This window comes from Poromitra crassiceps (genome assembly GCF_964638095.1).
Source record: "Poromitra crassiceps genome assembly, chromosome: 4".
NCBI classification, from domain to species: domain Eukaryota; kingdom Metazoa; phylum Chordata; class Actinopteri; order Beryciformes; family Melamphaidae; genus Poromitra; species Poromitra crassiceps.
The window spans coordinates 60,825,784-60,843,938 of record NC_139626.1 but is presented as its reverse complement, the minus strand read 5'-3'; the positions used below and the strand labels follow the sequence as shown (position 1 = coordinate 60,843,938).

Here is an 18,155-nt window from a genome sequence, read left to right as displayed (position 1 = left end):
GTGTTCAGACTGTCAGTAGATACTCATGTGGAGCAGTGTTCAGACTGTCAGTAGATACTCATGTGGTGCAGTGTTCAGACTGTCAGTAGATACTCATGTGGAGCAGTGTTCAGACTGTCAGTAGATACTCATGTGGAGCAGTGTTCAGACTGTCAGTAGATACTCATGTGGAGCAGTGTTCAGACTGTCAGTAGATACTCATGTGGTGCAGTGTTCAGACTGTCAGTAGATACTCATGTGGTGCCGTGTTCAGACTGTCAGTAGATGCTCATGTGGAGCAGTGTTCAGACTGTCAGTAGATACTCATGTGGTGCAGTGTTCAGACTGTCAGTAGATACTCATGTGGAGCAGTGTTCAGACTGTCAGTAGATACTCATGTGGAGCAGTGTTCAGACTGTCAGTAGAGATGGTCATGTGGAGCAGTGTTCAGACTGTCAGTAGATACTCATGTGGAGCAGTGTTCAGACTGTCAGTAGATACCCATGTGGAGCAGTGTTCAGACTGTCAGTAGATACTCATGTGGAGCAGTGTTCAGACTGTCAGTAGATACTCATGTGGTGCAGTGTTCAGACTGTCAGTAGATACTCATGTGGAGCAGTGTTCAGACTGTCAGTAGATACTCATGTGGAGCAGTGTTCAGACTGTCAGTAGATACTCATGTGGAGCAGTGTTCAGACTGTCAGTAGATACTCATGTGGAGCAGTGATGTTTTGAATGCCTGTGTGAAAGCCTGTGCTCTGTCCTGCAGGAGGCCTGATGGGCCCGGTCAGGATGATCTCCTCCGGCCATGAGCTGACCACCGACTACGACGAGAAGACTCTGCATGAGCTGGGCTTCAAGGACATGCAGGTGACTGCCCCCTGCTGGACCTTTGTGGTCCTAACTAACATTAACAACTAACAACAACAGAGTGTTTGATTTAATTAGAGGTGTCTAACGGGATACTAAATCATATCCGTTTATAAAAATCAATAACCGAGTACATGTCTTTTTTTCCCCTTTTAAATAAAGTTTTGACAATGATTTTGGACTCTCAATCACTCATTTGTCATCAAAAAATTTATGAGACCGTTTCGAGGTGATAATGCTGCTGTAAGCTACAGATGATAACTTTAACGTTACACTAAAGTGTTCACACACGGGAAAAATAGGTTTGACCAATGAAATCCTTTGTTTACAGCTGTCATACCTCCATGAGCTTGCGGTTAGCTCGCTGCTAAAATGGGGGAACCCCCTGCTCAACAATTTGGTTTCTCAACATCCAATTTTGTATGACAAACACCCTGAGGACTAGCCTACCTCAACATGACAAACACCCTGAGGACTAGCCTACCTCAACATGACAAACACCCTGAGGACTAGCCTACCTCAACATGACAAACACCGCGAGGACTAGCCTACCTCAACATGACAAACGCCCTGAGGACTAGCCTACCTCAACATGACAAACGCCCTGAGGACTAGCCTACCTCAACATGACAAACACCCTGAGGACTAGCCTACCTCAACATGACAAACACCCTGAGGACTAGCCTACCTCAACATGACAAACACCCTGAGGACTAGCCTACCTCAACATGACAACACCCTGAGGACTAGCCTACCTCAACATGACAAACATCATGAGGACTAGCCTACCTCAACATGACAAACACCACGAGGACTAGCCTACCTCAACATGACAAACACCCTGAGGACTAGCCTACCTCAACATGACAAACACTGTGAGGACTAGCCTACCTCAACATGACAAACACCCTGAGGACTGGCCTACCTCAACATGACAAACACCCTGAGGACTAGCCTACCTCAACATGACAAACACCCTGAGGACTAGCCTACCTCAACATGACAAACACTGCGAGGACTAGCCTACCTCAACATGACAAACACCGCAAGGACTAGCCTACCTCAACATGACAAACACCCTGAGGACTAGCCTACCTCAACATGACAAACACCCTGAGGACTAGCCTACCTCAACATGACAAACACCCTGAGGACTAGCCTACCTCAACATGACAAACACCCTGAGGACTAGCCTACCTCAACATGACAAACACCATGAGGACTAGCCTACCTCAACATGACAAACACCATGAGGACTAGCCTACCTCAACATGACAAACACACTGAGGACTAGCCTACCTCAACATGACAAACACCCTGAGGACTAGCCTACCTCAACATGACAAACACCGCGAGGACTAGCCTACCTCAACATGACAAACGCCCTGAGGACTAGCCTACCTCAACATGACAAACACTGCGAGGACTAGCCTACCTACCTCAACATGACAAACACTGCGAGGACTAGCCTACCTCAACATGACAAACACCCTGAGGACTAGCCTACCTCAACATGACAAACACCGTGAGGACTAGCCTACCTCAACATGACAAACACCCTGAGGACTAGCCTACCTCAACATGACAAACACCATGAGGACTAGCCTACCTCAACATGACAAACACCGCGAGGACTAGCCTACCTACCTCAACATGACAAACACCGTGACGACTAGCCTACCTCAACATGACAAACACCCTGAGGACTAGCCTACCTCAACATGACAAACACTGTGAGGACTAGCCTACCTCAACATGACAAACACCGTGAGGACTAGCCTACCTCAACATGACAAACACCGTGAGGACTAGCCTACCTCAACATGACAAACACCGTGAGGACTAGCCTACCTCAACATGACAAACACCGTGAGGACTAGCCTACCTCAACATGACAAACACCGTGAGGACTAGCCTACCTCAACATGACAAACACCCTGAGGACTAGCCTACCTCAACATGACAAACACCGTGAGGACTAGCCTACCTCAACATGACAAACACCCTGAGGACTAGCCTACCTCAACATGACAAACACCGTGAGGACTAGCCTACCTCAACATGACAAACACTGTGAGGACTAGCCTACCTACCTCAACATGACAAACACCCTGAGGACTAGCCTACCTCAACAACAAAATGAAGGACAATATATGGCTTCAGATCGCCATGAAGACGGTAATGTAGCCGTTATGTAACATAATTTACTTGCCAACCTTGTAGCGAAAACCACTGTTGTAAACGAATGGAGCCACTTGTATCCAAGTGCTGCTGTATCCTAATGCTGCTTCCTTACCATCGAGGGTACATTTCCTCAGGCAGAGAAACGGTGCAGTCTCCGTTAAAAGCTAGCGTTCGGCGCAGTCGTTAAAACCACATCCCTGATCTACCTGGTACCAACTGTGAATCTATTGGCCCATTTCCACCGCTGGTATCAACGCGGCCCCGCACAGCTCGTCTCGCTTTTTTGTCTCATTCCACCGATCAAAAACGTGGACAGCCCGGGTTGAGTCGGGGTTGAGTCCTGCTGCTTTGGTCCCTGCTCTGTTGAGGTTCCAGCGCTGTGGACCCGGTACCATACGGTGACGTGAAAACACTGCAGACGACTGATTGGTCGGGCAGGATCGTGTTTACTGTAGGCATCTACTGTCAATGCTGGATACCAGTTTAGTGGGGCTCACCTTCTCTTCTGTTATTTCCAGAAGTTACTTCTTTTGTGTTGCTGCCTTCGGCTCTGCTGGAATAAAAATTGATCTCCTTGCTCAGCTTTAACATGCGGTGGTTTTCAATTGTTTTGAGAGAGAAAAAAGTCCGCTCCTCGGGAAGCGCTTTGTAGTTGGCTCCGCTAGGCCGCAGGCGAAGCCGCGGGTCTTGCCTGTTGAGCTGCCGCTGGGGTTCTCCCCGTAGCGCCTCTCCCGTCCCCGCGCAGTGCATGCATGTGAGTTTGAGTAACAACAAAGTGATATCCATTCTCCTAGCCACATTTGCCCATGTACACTGTAGGTCATTTAGAGGCACCAGTATTTCATAATCAGTTTAAAAGTTCCGTGTATGGATTTAATATTAACGTTATACGTTATAGCCTACTTCGGCTATGGGCGGAGGGCAGATATGCGGTCGCTATGACGACCAGGTGTGGGCGGAGGCGAGTAAACTTGCTATGGAAACAGAGTCTATATCAAGTAGAGCCGAGTAATACCAGATCGAGTAGAGCTGTACTGTGCTGTTATATGTGGTGGAAATGAGCCATATGGGCTTGGGAGGTATTTGAATGGCGACAGCGCCCTCTAGCGGTTATATAGCGCAAATGCGGTTAAAAAAAATGGTTAAGCGGTTACACGCTGGCAGAAGGTTACACGTTTAGAATTTTTTGTATCCGTTGACACCTCTCGATTTAATACTGGCTGTTATATTTCTACTGATTCACATCATATCACTCCACCGTCACAACGTTCAGTCCATTTAGTTCAGGCATGTCCAAAGTCCGGCGCTGGGGCCAATTGTGGCCCTCGACTCGTCTCTCAAAGTATACTATATGTGGCCCTCTACACAATATTTGGTTAATCAAGCAATTTTTTTATTTTTTCCCGTTGATCATCTACACCGGCGATCCTCAAAGTCCGGACTCCGGTCCGCATCCGGACCGAACCACACCGGTCTCCGGACTCTGAGCAAATTCTAGTTTTGACTCTGAGCAAATTCTAGTTTTCACATGTATTTTTTGTATTATCTGACTGCTAGCCATCGCAATGGGCCGCAAAAAGTCTCCACTTTCTCCAATGCAAGCAGCGCTCTGAGAGCTCTTGTCTGTGCGAGGATGTCTGCCCCTCCCCTAGTCGGCCCTGCTTTGGGTTCGTCCGTTCAGTCACATTCAGCGTCCCGTCATCTCCATGACAACGCAGCGACTCGCAGAGGCAACGTCATAGAGCCGCGCTACACGTGTGTTTACAAAGCCGAATGACTGGCATCTGTGGAATGCGCATCAGCACAGCACAGCACAGCACAGCAGCGCAGCAGCGTCAGTAACGAGCCGGTTACGCAGTTAGATAACAAACGATTTTTGAGACCAACCAATTCATCTAAAATGGCATGTTCCAAGATGGCCAAGAGAAAGGTTGACGATGAAAACCGTCAATTCAAAGAAGAATGGACCGAGAAATATGCGTTCCTCCTCCCACCAGCGAGCACCAGACCGATGTGCTTAATATGCCAAGAAACAGTAGCTCTGGTGAAGAGTGGCAATTTGAAACGCCACTATGACACAAAACACGGTAATTTTGAAGCCACCTATCCACAAAATTCAGCTGTGAGAACCACAAAAATCAATGGGATGAAGTTGTCATATCAAGCCACAAACAGAGTTCTTGTTACAGCAATGTCACTGCAAGAAAAAGCAAAAGAGTCCTCACTCAGAGTGGCATGGGTGTTGGGTAAACACAAGAAGCCATTCTCTGATGCTGAAATTATAAAAGAATGTATGACTGAAGTGATGGAGACCATGTTTGAAGGCAAACAAAAAGAGGAAATCACAGATAAGATAAAGAAAATCCCCCTCTCAGACAGCACAGCAACCAGAAGAACAGCAGTCCTGGCTGATGATTTGCTCAAACAGCTTCGTGGTGGAATAATACATGCACAGTGCATTTCCTTGGCTGTGGATGAGTCCACTGACATCACAGACAATGCTCAGCTGCTGGTGTTTGTGAGGTTTTATGATGAGTCAAAGGGGGCATTTGTTGAAGATGTGTTGGGCCTCACAAGCCTCAGTGGACACACAAGGGGAGAAGATATTTATGATGCAATAATGAAGATGCTGAATGAAAGAGGGATAAATTTGGAGAAAGTTGTATCAATTGCTACTGATGGAGCTCCAGCCATGATGGGGAGGGAGAGAGGACTGGTTCAGCGCCTGAAAGAGCACAACCCTGACCTGATATCTTACCACTGCATAATCCACCAGTCTGTCCTTTGTGCAAGTCTTGGAGAAGTGTACTCTGACATCATGGCAACAGTGATGAGACTCATCAACTTTTTGAGAGCATCATCTTCACTGCAGCATCGCTTGGTGCGCACATTCCTGGCAGAGGTTGGTGCAGAGTTTGATGAGTTGCTCCTGCACAACAATGTCAGGTGGCTGAGTAAAGGCAAGGTCCTGGAGCGGTTCTGGGCAGTAAGGAAAGAGCTGCAAGTCTTTCTGTCAGACCAAAAGAGTGCAAAAGCAAAGCAGTTCATGGAATTCATGCAAAATGAAGAAAAGATGGAAGCTGTTGCGTTTTTGGCTGATATAACATCTCATCTCAACAACCTAAATCTCAAGCTACAGGGCAAGAACAACACAGTGTGTGAGCTGATGTCAGCAGTGCGTGCTTTCCAGAGGAAACTGGAGCTCTACAAAAGTGACCTACAGGTAAGCCTTTTTAATCTTGTCTACCACACACATCCGCTGGATTCCAATGAACAATTTTTTTCACAATATTTTATTTCTCAGTTTTTCTTAGAATAATACAAACAACAAGCTCAGACACAAGAAAAGAAAGAAAGAAAAAAAGGCATACATACATACATACATACATACATGAGCAAATACACATGCACATACAAACAGTAAATAAAAAGTGACATTCAAATAAACAGCTTTTTGATATTTCACCCTTTTAAGCAGTGTTCCTTTTTTACCTAGGACGGACTGCTCCACTTCCCCAAACTTTTGGAACAGACAAAAGGAGACGGACATCTTCAGGATCATGCTGAATTCCTGGAGAAGCTGATTCAAAATTTCAAGACCCGCTTTGATGACTTCAAATTAGGAAAACAAGTCCTACTGTGCATTGAAAACCCATTTCTGGTCAGAAATGTCACAGAGTTCTCTACAGAAGCACAACAAATCTTCCCATGGGTCAGTGCTGCTTCTCTGCAAAGTGAGTTGGTTGACCTCCAGGAAAACCTTGCACTGAAAGAGGCTGACTGTGACATGCCCACCTTCTGGACGAAGATGGTTACTGCAGCTAATTTCCCTCTCCTGCATAAGATGGCACTTCACATCCTCACAATGTTTGGCTCAACATACAGCTGCGAGTCTGCATTCTCAACAATGAACATGGTGAAGAACAAATACCGCAACCGACTCACCAATGAACACTTGGATCAGTGTCTCCGTCTGGCCATCACTCCTTTTGTGCCAAAGTTCAAAGCCTTGGCAGCAGACAAAAGGAGCCACTTCTCTCATTGAGCAACAGTGTTTGACACACAATGTGCAATATAGTTTTGGACTTATTTTTGACTTTTATCATTGTTGTTTGATTCACCTTTAGTGGTTTGGTGTCTGAACCAGTTGGTGGGGTGGGAAAATGGTGATTTGTAGGTCAGAACAGAAAATGTTTTGTTTTTATTAAGCTATTTTGAGTTATTGTTATTCAGATAGTCAACTGTTTGAACAGAAGATAACAAACAATTGATGGAGTTCATGTTGACATTTTCACAATAGGAACAAGGTCAGACCAAAAATCTTTGTTTTTAAGTTAATGTTTTTAAGTTATTTCAAGTTATTATTATTTAAGTTATTATCATCAGTGAATTGTTTGAAAAGAAGATAAAGAATAATTGATGATGTTCATGTTGATATTTTCACAATAGGATTTCAGCTTTTCCAGTTGTATGCTTGAATGACCTTAATAAATGAACCTTTGGACCTTTGGACCTTTGAAAATTGACATTGTGGACCTTTAAGATTTGTATTTGAGTACCCCTGATCTACACTGTCATACTGACTATCATACACTTTATACAAGAACCAAGTAGGGACAGCACATGCAGAACTAATGCTTTCAGATGATAAACAAAATACTTCAGAGTACATTTGTATGTGATTTTTTTTATTTATTTTTTGTTTTATAACCCATATGATGCGAGAAGCACCTGGCCCCCCGGCATTTTCACATGATCTAATCTGGCCCCCTATTCAAAAACGTTTGGACCCCCGAGTAGTTGATTTCTAAGCAAATGAACTAACTCCTTGGAGGGTTTTTTTGGACAGAATTGTGTGAATTACTTGAGCTTGCCCTTCAGCTAAAATAACTTAGAATCAATATGTCAAATAATGAATGTCTTTGGTACATACTAGCAGTGTATTAAGCGATGTACAGAGAGCCTGTCATTATTGCAAAATAAGCTCTTTCAGGGCCCTTACTTTGCAAATATGATGATCATTGTTCATTATGCCTTTGATAAAACACACCGCTTTTGTTAGTTTGTATGACTGGCTTTTTACTCTTCACTACTGTATTGCCTTATGTATTACGGCTACAGTGTTAGTGTTGCTGTAAAAACATATCTATACTGTATGACACAAAATATGACTTTACAGTCATATATGCGTGTGTGTGTGTGTGTGTGTGTGTGTGTGTATATATATATACCGGTATAAATACACACACACACGCATACATTAGGGCTGTGAATCTTCACTGGCCTCACGATTCGATTTGATTACGATTCAGAGGGCTACGACTCGATTCGAGTACGATTATCGATGCATCTCGATGCATCTTAAATCGATGCATCACTTTTTTTCCCAAATACATGATTTTTTTTCTCACTTTCTTTTTTCTCACTGTGTGGCTACTTTTAAAATAAAAGTGCATTTAGAATTGCATTGTATTATGATCCATAATTAAAATAAACAACTGCATGTACTTCCATTATATTTTATTTGATTATATTATTTTTTTATTTTTTTATTTTTTTTATAATCAATTTTTGACATTTGTGAATCGATGCAGAATCGTGCAGGTCCGCATCGCGATGCATCTTATAATCGATTATTTTTTACACCCCTAACATACATACATGCATACATACATATATATATATATATGTATATATACATATATGTGTGTGTGTATATATGTATGTGTATATATACTACAGTACAGCATATATCTACACACAACATGAAACAACAGGAACACGGGGTGAACATGCAAACTCCACACAGAAAGGACCAGGATGGAGAATTGAAACCCACATCAGTCTAACCACTGAGGCAGCGTTCAGCCTGCGGTGACTGTTGTGCATCACTTCACGCTTTGAAAGTTGACATTTGAATAGTCCGTCACATGGTGTGTCACATGGTGTGTCACTTCCTGTGTGTAGATGGTGTTTGTGTCTCTGGGGGCTCCGCGGCGGGAGAGGAAGGGGGAGGGGGTGCAGCTGCCGGCCTCCTGCCTGCCCCCGCCCCACAAGGAGCACATCCCCATGCTGCTGCTGCTGCAGGAGCCCCACCTCACCACCCTGTTCGACCTGCTGGAGATGCTGGCCTGCTTCAAGCCCCCCAGCCCCAACCAGGACAGCCCCGAGGTACACACACACTCACTCACACACACACACACACACACACAGCCCCAACCAGGACAGCCCCGAGGTACACACACACTCACACACACACACACACACACACACACAGCCCCAACCAGGACACCCCCGAGGTACACACTCACTCACACACACACACACACACACAGCCCCAACCAGGACAGCCCCGAGGTACACACACACACACAGCCCCAACCAGGACAGCCCCGAGGTACACACACACTCACACACACACACACACACACACACAGCCCCAACCAGGACAGCCCCGAGGTACACACACACACACACACACAGCCCCAACCAGGACAGCCCCGAGGTACACACACACTCACACACACACACACACACACACAGCCCCAACCAGGACAGCCCCGAGGTACACACACTCTCTCACACACACACACACACACACACAGCCCCAACCAGGACAGCCCCGAGGTACACACACACACACACACACTCACACACACACACAGCCCCAACCAGGACAGCCCCGAGGTACACACACACTCACACACACACACACAAACAGCCCCAACCAGGACAGCCCCGAGGTACACACACTCTCACACACACACACACACACACACACAGCCCCAACCAGGACAGCCCCGAGGTACACACACACACGCACGCAGTGTTGGGCAGTAGCTTGCTACAAGTAGCGTTAGCTTAACTACATTCCTCAGTAGCTTGGTGGTAACGTCGCTCCTTTTCAATCAATTAGCGTTTTCAGCAGCGAAGCTATTTATAGACCAAGTAGCGCGGTAGCGTCCGACAAGCGCTGCAAGTGACTTCCCCAGAGGAAACGCATCTCAACTCAACTCAACTCAGCTTTATTTATAGAGCACATTTCAAACAACTACAGCTGCCACAAAGTGCTGTACAGTGCATAGGTAATAAATAAAACAGTAGCTAAAAACACAGTATACAATGACAACACACAAAACAAGAAAAACTGGGGGGGGGGGGAGCACAGGGTCAGAGGTCTCATGCTATGTTAAAAGCCAAAGAATACAAGTGCGTTTTAAGAGAGGTTTTAAAAATGGCCAGAGAAGGGGCTTGCCTAATCTGCAGGGGAAGGTCGTTCCAGAGCTTGGGGGCCGCGACTGAAAAAGCTCTGTCCCCTCTAAGCTTCCGCTTCGCCCTCGGAACCTCCAGCAGCATCTGGTCAGCTGACCTGAGGGAGCGGGCAGGAGAGTAGGGGTGGAGGAGCTCAGAGAGGTATGGAGGGGCGAGACCACTTAGTGATTTAAAGGTAAAAAGCAGAACCTTAAACTGGATTCTAAAGTGCACGGGCAGCCAGTGCATGAGCAAAGCTCCCAGGCAGCGCGGAGATTCTGCTGCGGTCTGGAATAGAACAGGAGGAGACAATGCTGTCAAGTGTAGCTGACAGAAGCAAGCACTTCCATATGACGGACAAGTGTTGTCTTGTCCTACTTATTAGCATCCTTGCACTGCTAGACCCGCCCTACTCTTCCTCTGATTGGCTTGGGTTTAGGCATGAGAAGTGACGATTAGTCGGTTTATGTGGATAAGCCAATCGGAGGCAGTATAGGGCGGGTCGTGCCGTCGGGAAGGGAACATACACAACACGAGAGGAGAGTTGAGTTTATCTTATGATGAAGTAACCAATAGATTTTTTTTTGGGGGGGGGGGGGGGGGGGTTATTGTTTATATCACTGTCTTTTATGGTTTTATTTTGGAATTCTGTTTTTGAATATTGTGGCAGTGAGAGTTTTAGTTTGATAGTTTTTTGGGGTTTGTTTTTGTTTTTAATTTGCCTGCCTATTTGTTTGGTGGAAAGTTGTTCTTGATCACTGAGATAACGTTGATTTGGCATGAAGTTGATTCAATGTAAAAAAAGAAAGTAGCTTTGATGTAGCAAACTACTTTTGCCATGTTGCTCGTAGCTTAGCTTGCTACATTTCTCTGGGGATAGCTTCAATGTAGTGAAGCTATATTTACGGTAATCTAGAGTAACTGGTAGCTTAGCGTAGCTACATTTTCAGAGCAGCTTGACCATCACTGCACACACGACCTGCTTCAAACGCCCCAGCCCCGAAGTACACACAGACACACAGGTCTTAATCTCTTAGTGTTCCGACAATAGTCCAGTGACCAGAGAACATCATTTAATAGTTCTATGGTATGATATGACTGTGTCACCTCTATCTTACTAGTGTTAAAGTGTGTGTGTGTGTGTGTGTGTGTGCGTGTGTGTGTGTGTGTGTGTGTGTGTGTGTGTGTGTGTGTGTGCGTGCGTGTGCGTGTGTGTGTGTGTGTGTCCGTGTCCAGAGTGCGCGGTGTGAGGAGCTCCACCTCCATGCAGAGAACCTGTCTCGTCGGGTGTGGGAGCTGCTGATGATTCTTCCCACCTGTCCCAACATGCTGCTGGCCTTCCAGAACATCTCCGACGACACGGTCAGTCCCCAGCGCGCATGCTGTGCTCTGAAGGCCTGCCTCCAGCGCGCATGCTGTGCTGTGAAGGCCCGCCTCCAGCGCGCATGCTGCGCTGTGAAGGCCCGCCTCCGGCGCGCATGCTGTGCTGTGAAGGCCCGCCTCCGGCTCGCATGCTGTGCTGTGAAGGCCCGCCTCCAGCGCGCATGCTGTGCTGTGAAGGCCCGCCTCCAGCTCGCATGCTGTGCTGTGAAGGCCCGCCTCCAGCGCGCATGCTGTGCTGTGAAGGCCCGCCTCCATGCTGGAAGCGGAGAGTTTGGCTGCATTAGTGAAGTTTCACGGCGATTGTTGGAGTTTGATTTGAGACGCTTCAGGATGTAAAACATCAGCGGTAGATGTTCTATTTCGCAATACAATTTGAATATCCATGAGACCCATAAGTGGGTCGCATATGGGACCCCCTCGAAAACGAGATGATACATCTCAAGGGGTTAATCCTAATAAAAATGTGAAATGAAATTTGAATACTTCACTCCATATTACCCATTGAACCCCATTGAGTTTTATGCACCAAGAGACATCATACAGGAAGAAAGCTGTCGTAGAAGAGGAGAGGGAGCGGTTTCTCCACCCACAGGAGCGGGCGAGAGACCAGCATGCACTGCGGACCTCTCCTCTGGAATTTTTCCAAAGGCATTCTGGGAAATGTAGTTCATCGGTACCTGATGTAGCAGTAGACCAGGGAGGTTGAGAGAAGGCGTTTTCAGCAACAACAAAAAAGTGAATTTAAACTCAAAATAACTCCAGGAACGCGTCACAAATCCATCTCTGATTGATCTACAACAGTGTATCCAAGGGTGGATTTTTCACTAAGTAAACCTGTTCTCTCTGTGTGTGTGTGTGTGTGTGTGTGTGTGTGTGTGTGTGTGTGTGTGTGTGTGTGTGTGTGTGTGTGTAGAGTGGGGAAGGTCTGTGCTGGAAGGAGTTGCTGCGGATTAAAAGCCCTCACAAGCTGCTGTATGCCCTGGAGATCATCGAGGCTCTGGGCAAACCCAACCGACGCATCCACAGAGAGTCTACTGTAAGAGACACACACACACACACACACACACAAACCCAACAGACACATCCACAGAGAGTCTACTGTAAGAGACACACACACAAACCCAACAGACACATCCACAGAGTCTACTGTAAGAGAGACACACACACAAACCCAACAGACACATCCACACAGAGTCTACTGTAAGAGACACACACACAAACCCAACAGACACATCCACAGAGAGTCTACTGTAAGAGACACACACAAACCCAACAGACACATCCACACAGAGTCTACTGTAAGAGACACACACAAACCCAACAGACACATCCACACAGAGTCTACTGTAAGAGACACACACAAACCCAACAGACACATCCACACAGAGTCTACTGTAAGAGACACACACAAACCCAACAGACACATCCACAGAGAGTCTACTGTAAGAGACACACACAAACCCAACAGACACATCCACACAGAGTCTACTGTAAGAGACACACACACAAACCCAACAGACACATCCACAGAGAGTCTACTGTAAGAGACACACACACAAACCCAACAGACACATCCACAGAGTCTACTGTAAGAGACACACACACAAACCCAACAGACACATCCACACAGTCTACTGTAAGAGACACACACAAACCCAACAGACACATCCACACAGAGTCTACTGTAAGAGACACACACAAACCCAACAGACACATCCACACAGAGTCTACTGTAAGAGACACACACACAAACCCAACAGACACATCCACACAGAGTCTACTGTAAGAGACACACACACAAACCCAACAGACACATCCACACAGAGTCTACTTTAAGAGACACACACACAAACCCAACAGACACATCCACACAGAGTCTACTGTAAGAGAGACACAAACCCAACAGACACATCCACAGAGTCTACTGTAAGAGAGACACACACACAAACCCAACAGACACATGCACAGAGTCTACTGTAAGAGAGACACACACACAAACCCAACAGACACATCCACACAGTCTACTGTAAGAGACACACACACAAACCCAACACACATCCACACAGTCTACTGTAAGAGAGACACACACACAAACCCAACAGACACATCCACAGAGTCTACTGTAAGAGAGACACACACAAACCCAACAGACACATCCACACAGTCTACTGTAAGAGACACACACACAAACCCAACAGACACATCCACACAGAGTCTACTGTAAGACACACACACACACACACACACAAACCCAACAGACACATCCACACAGTCTACTGTAAGAGAGACACACACACAAACCCAACAGACACATCCACACAGAGTCTACTGTAAGAGACACACACAAACCCAACAGACACATCCACACAGAGTCTACTGTAAGACACACACACAAACCCAACAGACACATCCACAGAGTCTACTGTAAGAGACACACACAAACCCAACAGACACATCCACAGAGTCTACTGTAAGAGACACACACAAACCCAACAGACACATCCACACAGAGTCTACTGTAAGAGACACACACACAAACCCAACACACATCCACACAGAGTCTACTGTAAGACACACACACAAACCCAACAGACACATCCACAGAGTCTACTGTAAGAGAGACACACACAAACCCAACACACATCCACAGAGAGTCTACTGTAAGACACACACACAAACCCAACAGACACATCCACACAGAGTCTACTGTAAGAGACACACACAAACCCAACACACATCCACACAGAGTCTACTGTAAGAGACACAAACCCAACAGACACATCCACAGAGAGTCTACTGTAAGAGAGACACACACAAACCCAACAGACACATCCACACAGAGTCTACTGTAAGAGACACACACAAACCCAACAGACACATCCACAGAGAGTCTACTGTAAGAGAGACACACACACAAACCCAACAAACACATCCACACAGTCTACTGTAAGAGACACACACACAAACCCAACAGACACATACACACAGAGTCTACTGTAAGAGAGACACACACAAACCCAACAGACACATCCACACAGTCTACTGTAAGAGAGACACACACAAACCCAACAGACACATCCACAGAGAGTCTACTGTAAGAGAGACACACACAAACCCAACAGACACATCCACACAGAGTCTACTGTAAGAGAGACACACACAAACCCAACACACATCCACACAGAGTCTACTGTAAGAGAGACACACACAAACCCAACACACATCCACACAGAGTCTACTGTAAGAGACACACACACAAACCCAACACACATCCACACAGTCTACTGTAAGAGACACACACAAACCCAACAGACACATCCACACAGAGTCTACTGTAAGAGAGACACACACAAACCCAACACACATCCACACAGAGTCTACTGTAAGAGACACACACAAACCCAACAGACACATCCACAGAGAGTCTACTGTAAGAGACACACACAAACCCAACAGACACATCCACAGAGAGTCTACTGTAAGAGACACACACAAACCCAACAGACACATCCACACAGAGTCTACTGTAAGAGACACACACAAACCCAACAGACACATCCACAGAGAGTCTACTGTAAGAGACACACACAAACCCAACAGACACATCCACAGAGAGTCTACTGTAAGAGACACACACACAAACCCAACAGACACATCCACACAGAGTCTACTGTAAGAGAGACACACACAAACCCAACAGACACATCCACAGAGTCTACTGTAAGAGACACACACAAACCCAACAGACACATCCACACAGAGTCTACTGTAAGAGAGACACACACAAACCCAACAGACACATCCACAGAGTCTACTGTAAGAGACACACACACACAAACCCAACAAACACATCCACAGAGTCTACTGTAAGAGAGACACACACACAAACCCAACAGACACATCCACACAGTCTACTGTAAGAGACACACACACACAAACCCAACAGACACATCCACAGAGTCTACTGTAAGAGAGACACACACACAAACCCAACAGACACATCCACACAGTCTACTGTAAGAGACACACACACACAAACCCAACAGACACATCCACAGAGTCTACTGTAAGAGACACACACACACAAACCCAACAGACACATCCACAGAGTCTACTGTAAGAGAGACACACACACAAACCCAACAGACACATCCACACAGAGTCTACTGTAAGAGACACACACACACACACCCAACAGACACATCCACACAGAGTCTACTGTAAGAGACACACACACACACACCCAACAGACACATCCACACAGAGTCTACTGTAAGGGAGACACACACACACAAACCCAACAGACACATCCACACAGAGTCTACTGTAAGAGACACACACACAAACCCAACAGACACATCCACACAGAGTCTACTGTAAGAGACACACACACAAACCCAACAGACACATCCACACAGAGTCTACTGTAAGAGACACACACACACACCCAACAGACACATCCACACAGAGTCTACTGTAAGAGACACACACACAAACCCAACAGACACATCCACACAGAGTCTACTGTAAGAGACACACACACAAACCCAACAGACACATCCACAGAGAGTCTACTGTAAGAGACACACACACACCCAACAGACACATCCACAGAGAGTCTACTGTAAGAGACACACACACACACACCCAACAGACACATCCACAGAGAGTCTACTGTAAGAGACACACACAAACCCAACAGACACATCCACACAGAGTCTACTGTAAGAGAGACACACACAAACCCAACAGACACATCCACAGAGAGTCTACTGTAAGAGACACACACACAAACCCAACAGACACATCCACAGAGAGTCTACTGTAAGAGACACACACAAACCCAACAGACACATCCACACAGTCTACTGTAAGAGACACACACAAACCCAACAGACACATCCACACAGAGTCTACTGTAAGATACACACACACAAACCCAACAGACACATCCACAGAGTCTACTGTAAGAGACACACACACAAACCAAACAGACACATCCACAGAGTCTACTGTAAGAGACACACACACAAACCCAACAGACACATCCACAGAGTCTACTGTAAGAGACACACACACAAACCCAACAGACACATCCACACAGAGTCTACTGTAAGAGACACACACACAAACCCAACAGACACATCCACACAGAGTCTACTGTAAGAGACACACACACAAACCCAACACACATCCACACATAGTCTACTGTAAGACACACACACACACACACACACACACACACACAAACCCAACAAACACATCCACACAGTCTACTGTAAGAGACACACACACAAACCCAACAGACACATCCACAGAGTCTACTGTAAGAGACACACACAAACCCAACAGACACATCCACAGAGTCTACTGTAAGAGACACACACAAACCCAACAGACACATCCACAGAGTCTACTGTAAGAGACACACACACAAACCCAACATACACATCCACACAGAGTCTACTGTAAGAGACACACACACACCCAACAGACACATCCACAGAGAGTCTACTGTAAGAGACACACACACAAACCCAACAGACACATCCACAGAGTCTACTGTAAGAGACACACACACAAACCCAACATACACATCCACACAGAGTCTACTGTAAGAGACACACACAAACCCAACAGACACATCCACACAGAGTCTACTGTAAGAGACACACACAAACCCAACAGACACATCCACACAGAGTCTACTGTAAGAGACACACACAAACCCAACAGACACATCCACACAGAGTCTACTGTAAGAGAGACACACAAACCCAACAGACACATCCACACAGTCTACTTTAAGAGACACTTTTCTGACCCGTAATGAAAGGAGAGGAGGGCAAATAATACATTATCAGAGCACTTTTTATTTTCCACAGTCACACCTCCACAATCAATGGCCTAGATAGAATTGTGTGTGTGTGTGTGTGTGTGTGTGTGTGTGTTTCCAGGGCAGCTACAGTGACCTGTACCCAGACTCTGATGACTCCAGTGAGGACCAGATAGAGAACAGCAAGAACACCTGGAGCTGCAAGGTACAACACACACACACACACACACACACACACACAGCTGGTGAAAAACGACAGTAGTCGGTTGTTTATGCCTCCGCCGGCGATAGCCAGGCCGGAGGCATTATGGATCCAGGTTGTACGTCCGTCCGTACGATGTTTGTTAACGTGATATCTCAGGAATGCCTTGACGGAATTTCATCAAATTTGCCTCAAACATCGACTTGGACTCAAGAATGACATTTACATTTTGGTGGTCAAAGTTCAAGGTCACTATGACCTCATGAACGCCATTCCCAAGTTCGTTAACGCAACATCTCAAGAACGGCTTGATAGAATTTCTTCTGATTTGGCTCAAACATCGACTTGGACGCAAGGATGAACTGATTCCATTTTGGTTATCAAAGGTCAAGGTCACTGTGACCTCTCGAATGCAATTTCCAAGCTCTGTAACGCAGCATCTCACGAGCG

The 18,155-nt window shown here is 46.1% G+C and overlaps 1 protein-coding gene across 1 annotated transcript in view; it reads left to right on the top strand.

Moving 5' to 3' along the window:
* Positions 1-18,155, top strand: part of usp34 (ubiquitin specific peptidase 34) — a 249,063-nt gene that overhangs the window by 133,094 nt on the left and 97,814 nt on the right. The window contains 5 exon segments of the mRNA XM_083636161.1: positions 749-849; positions 9,001-9,204; positions 11,521-11,646; positions 12,581-12,703; positions 17,625-17,708. Of these exon segments, the coding sequence (XP_083492287.1) occupies positions 749-849; positions 9,001-9,204; positions 11,521-11,646; positions 12,581-12,703; positions 17,625-17,708 (638 nt within the window).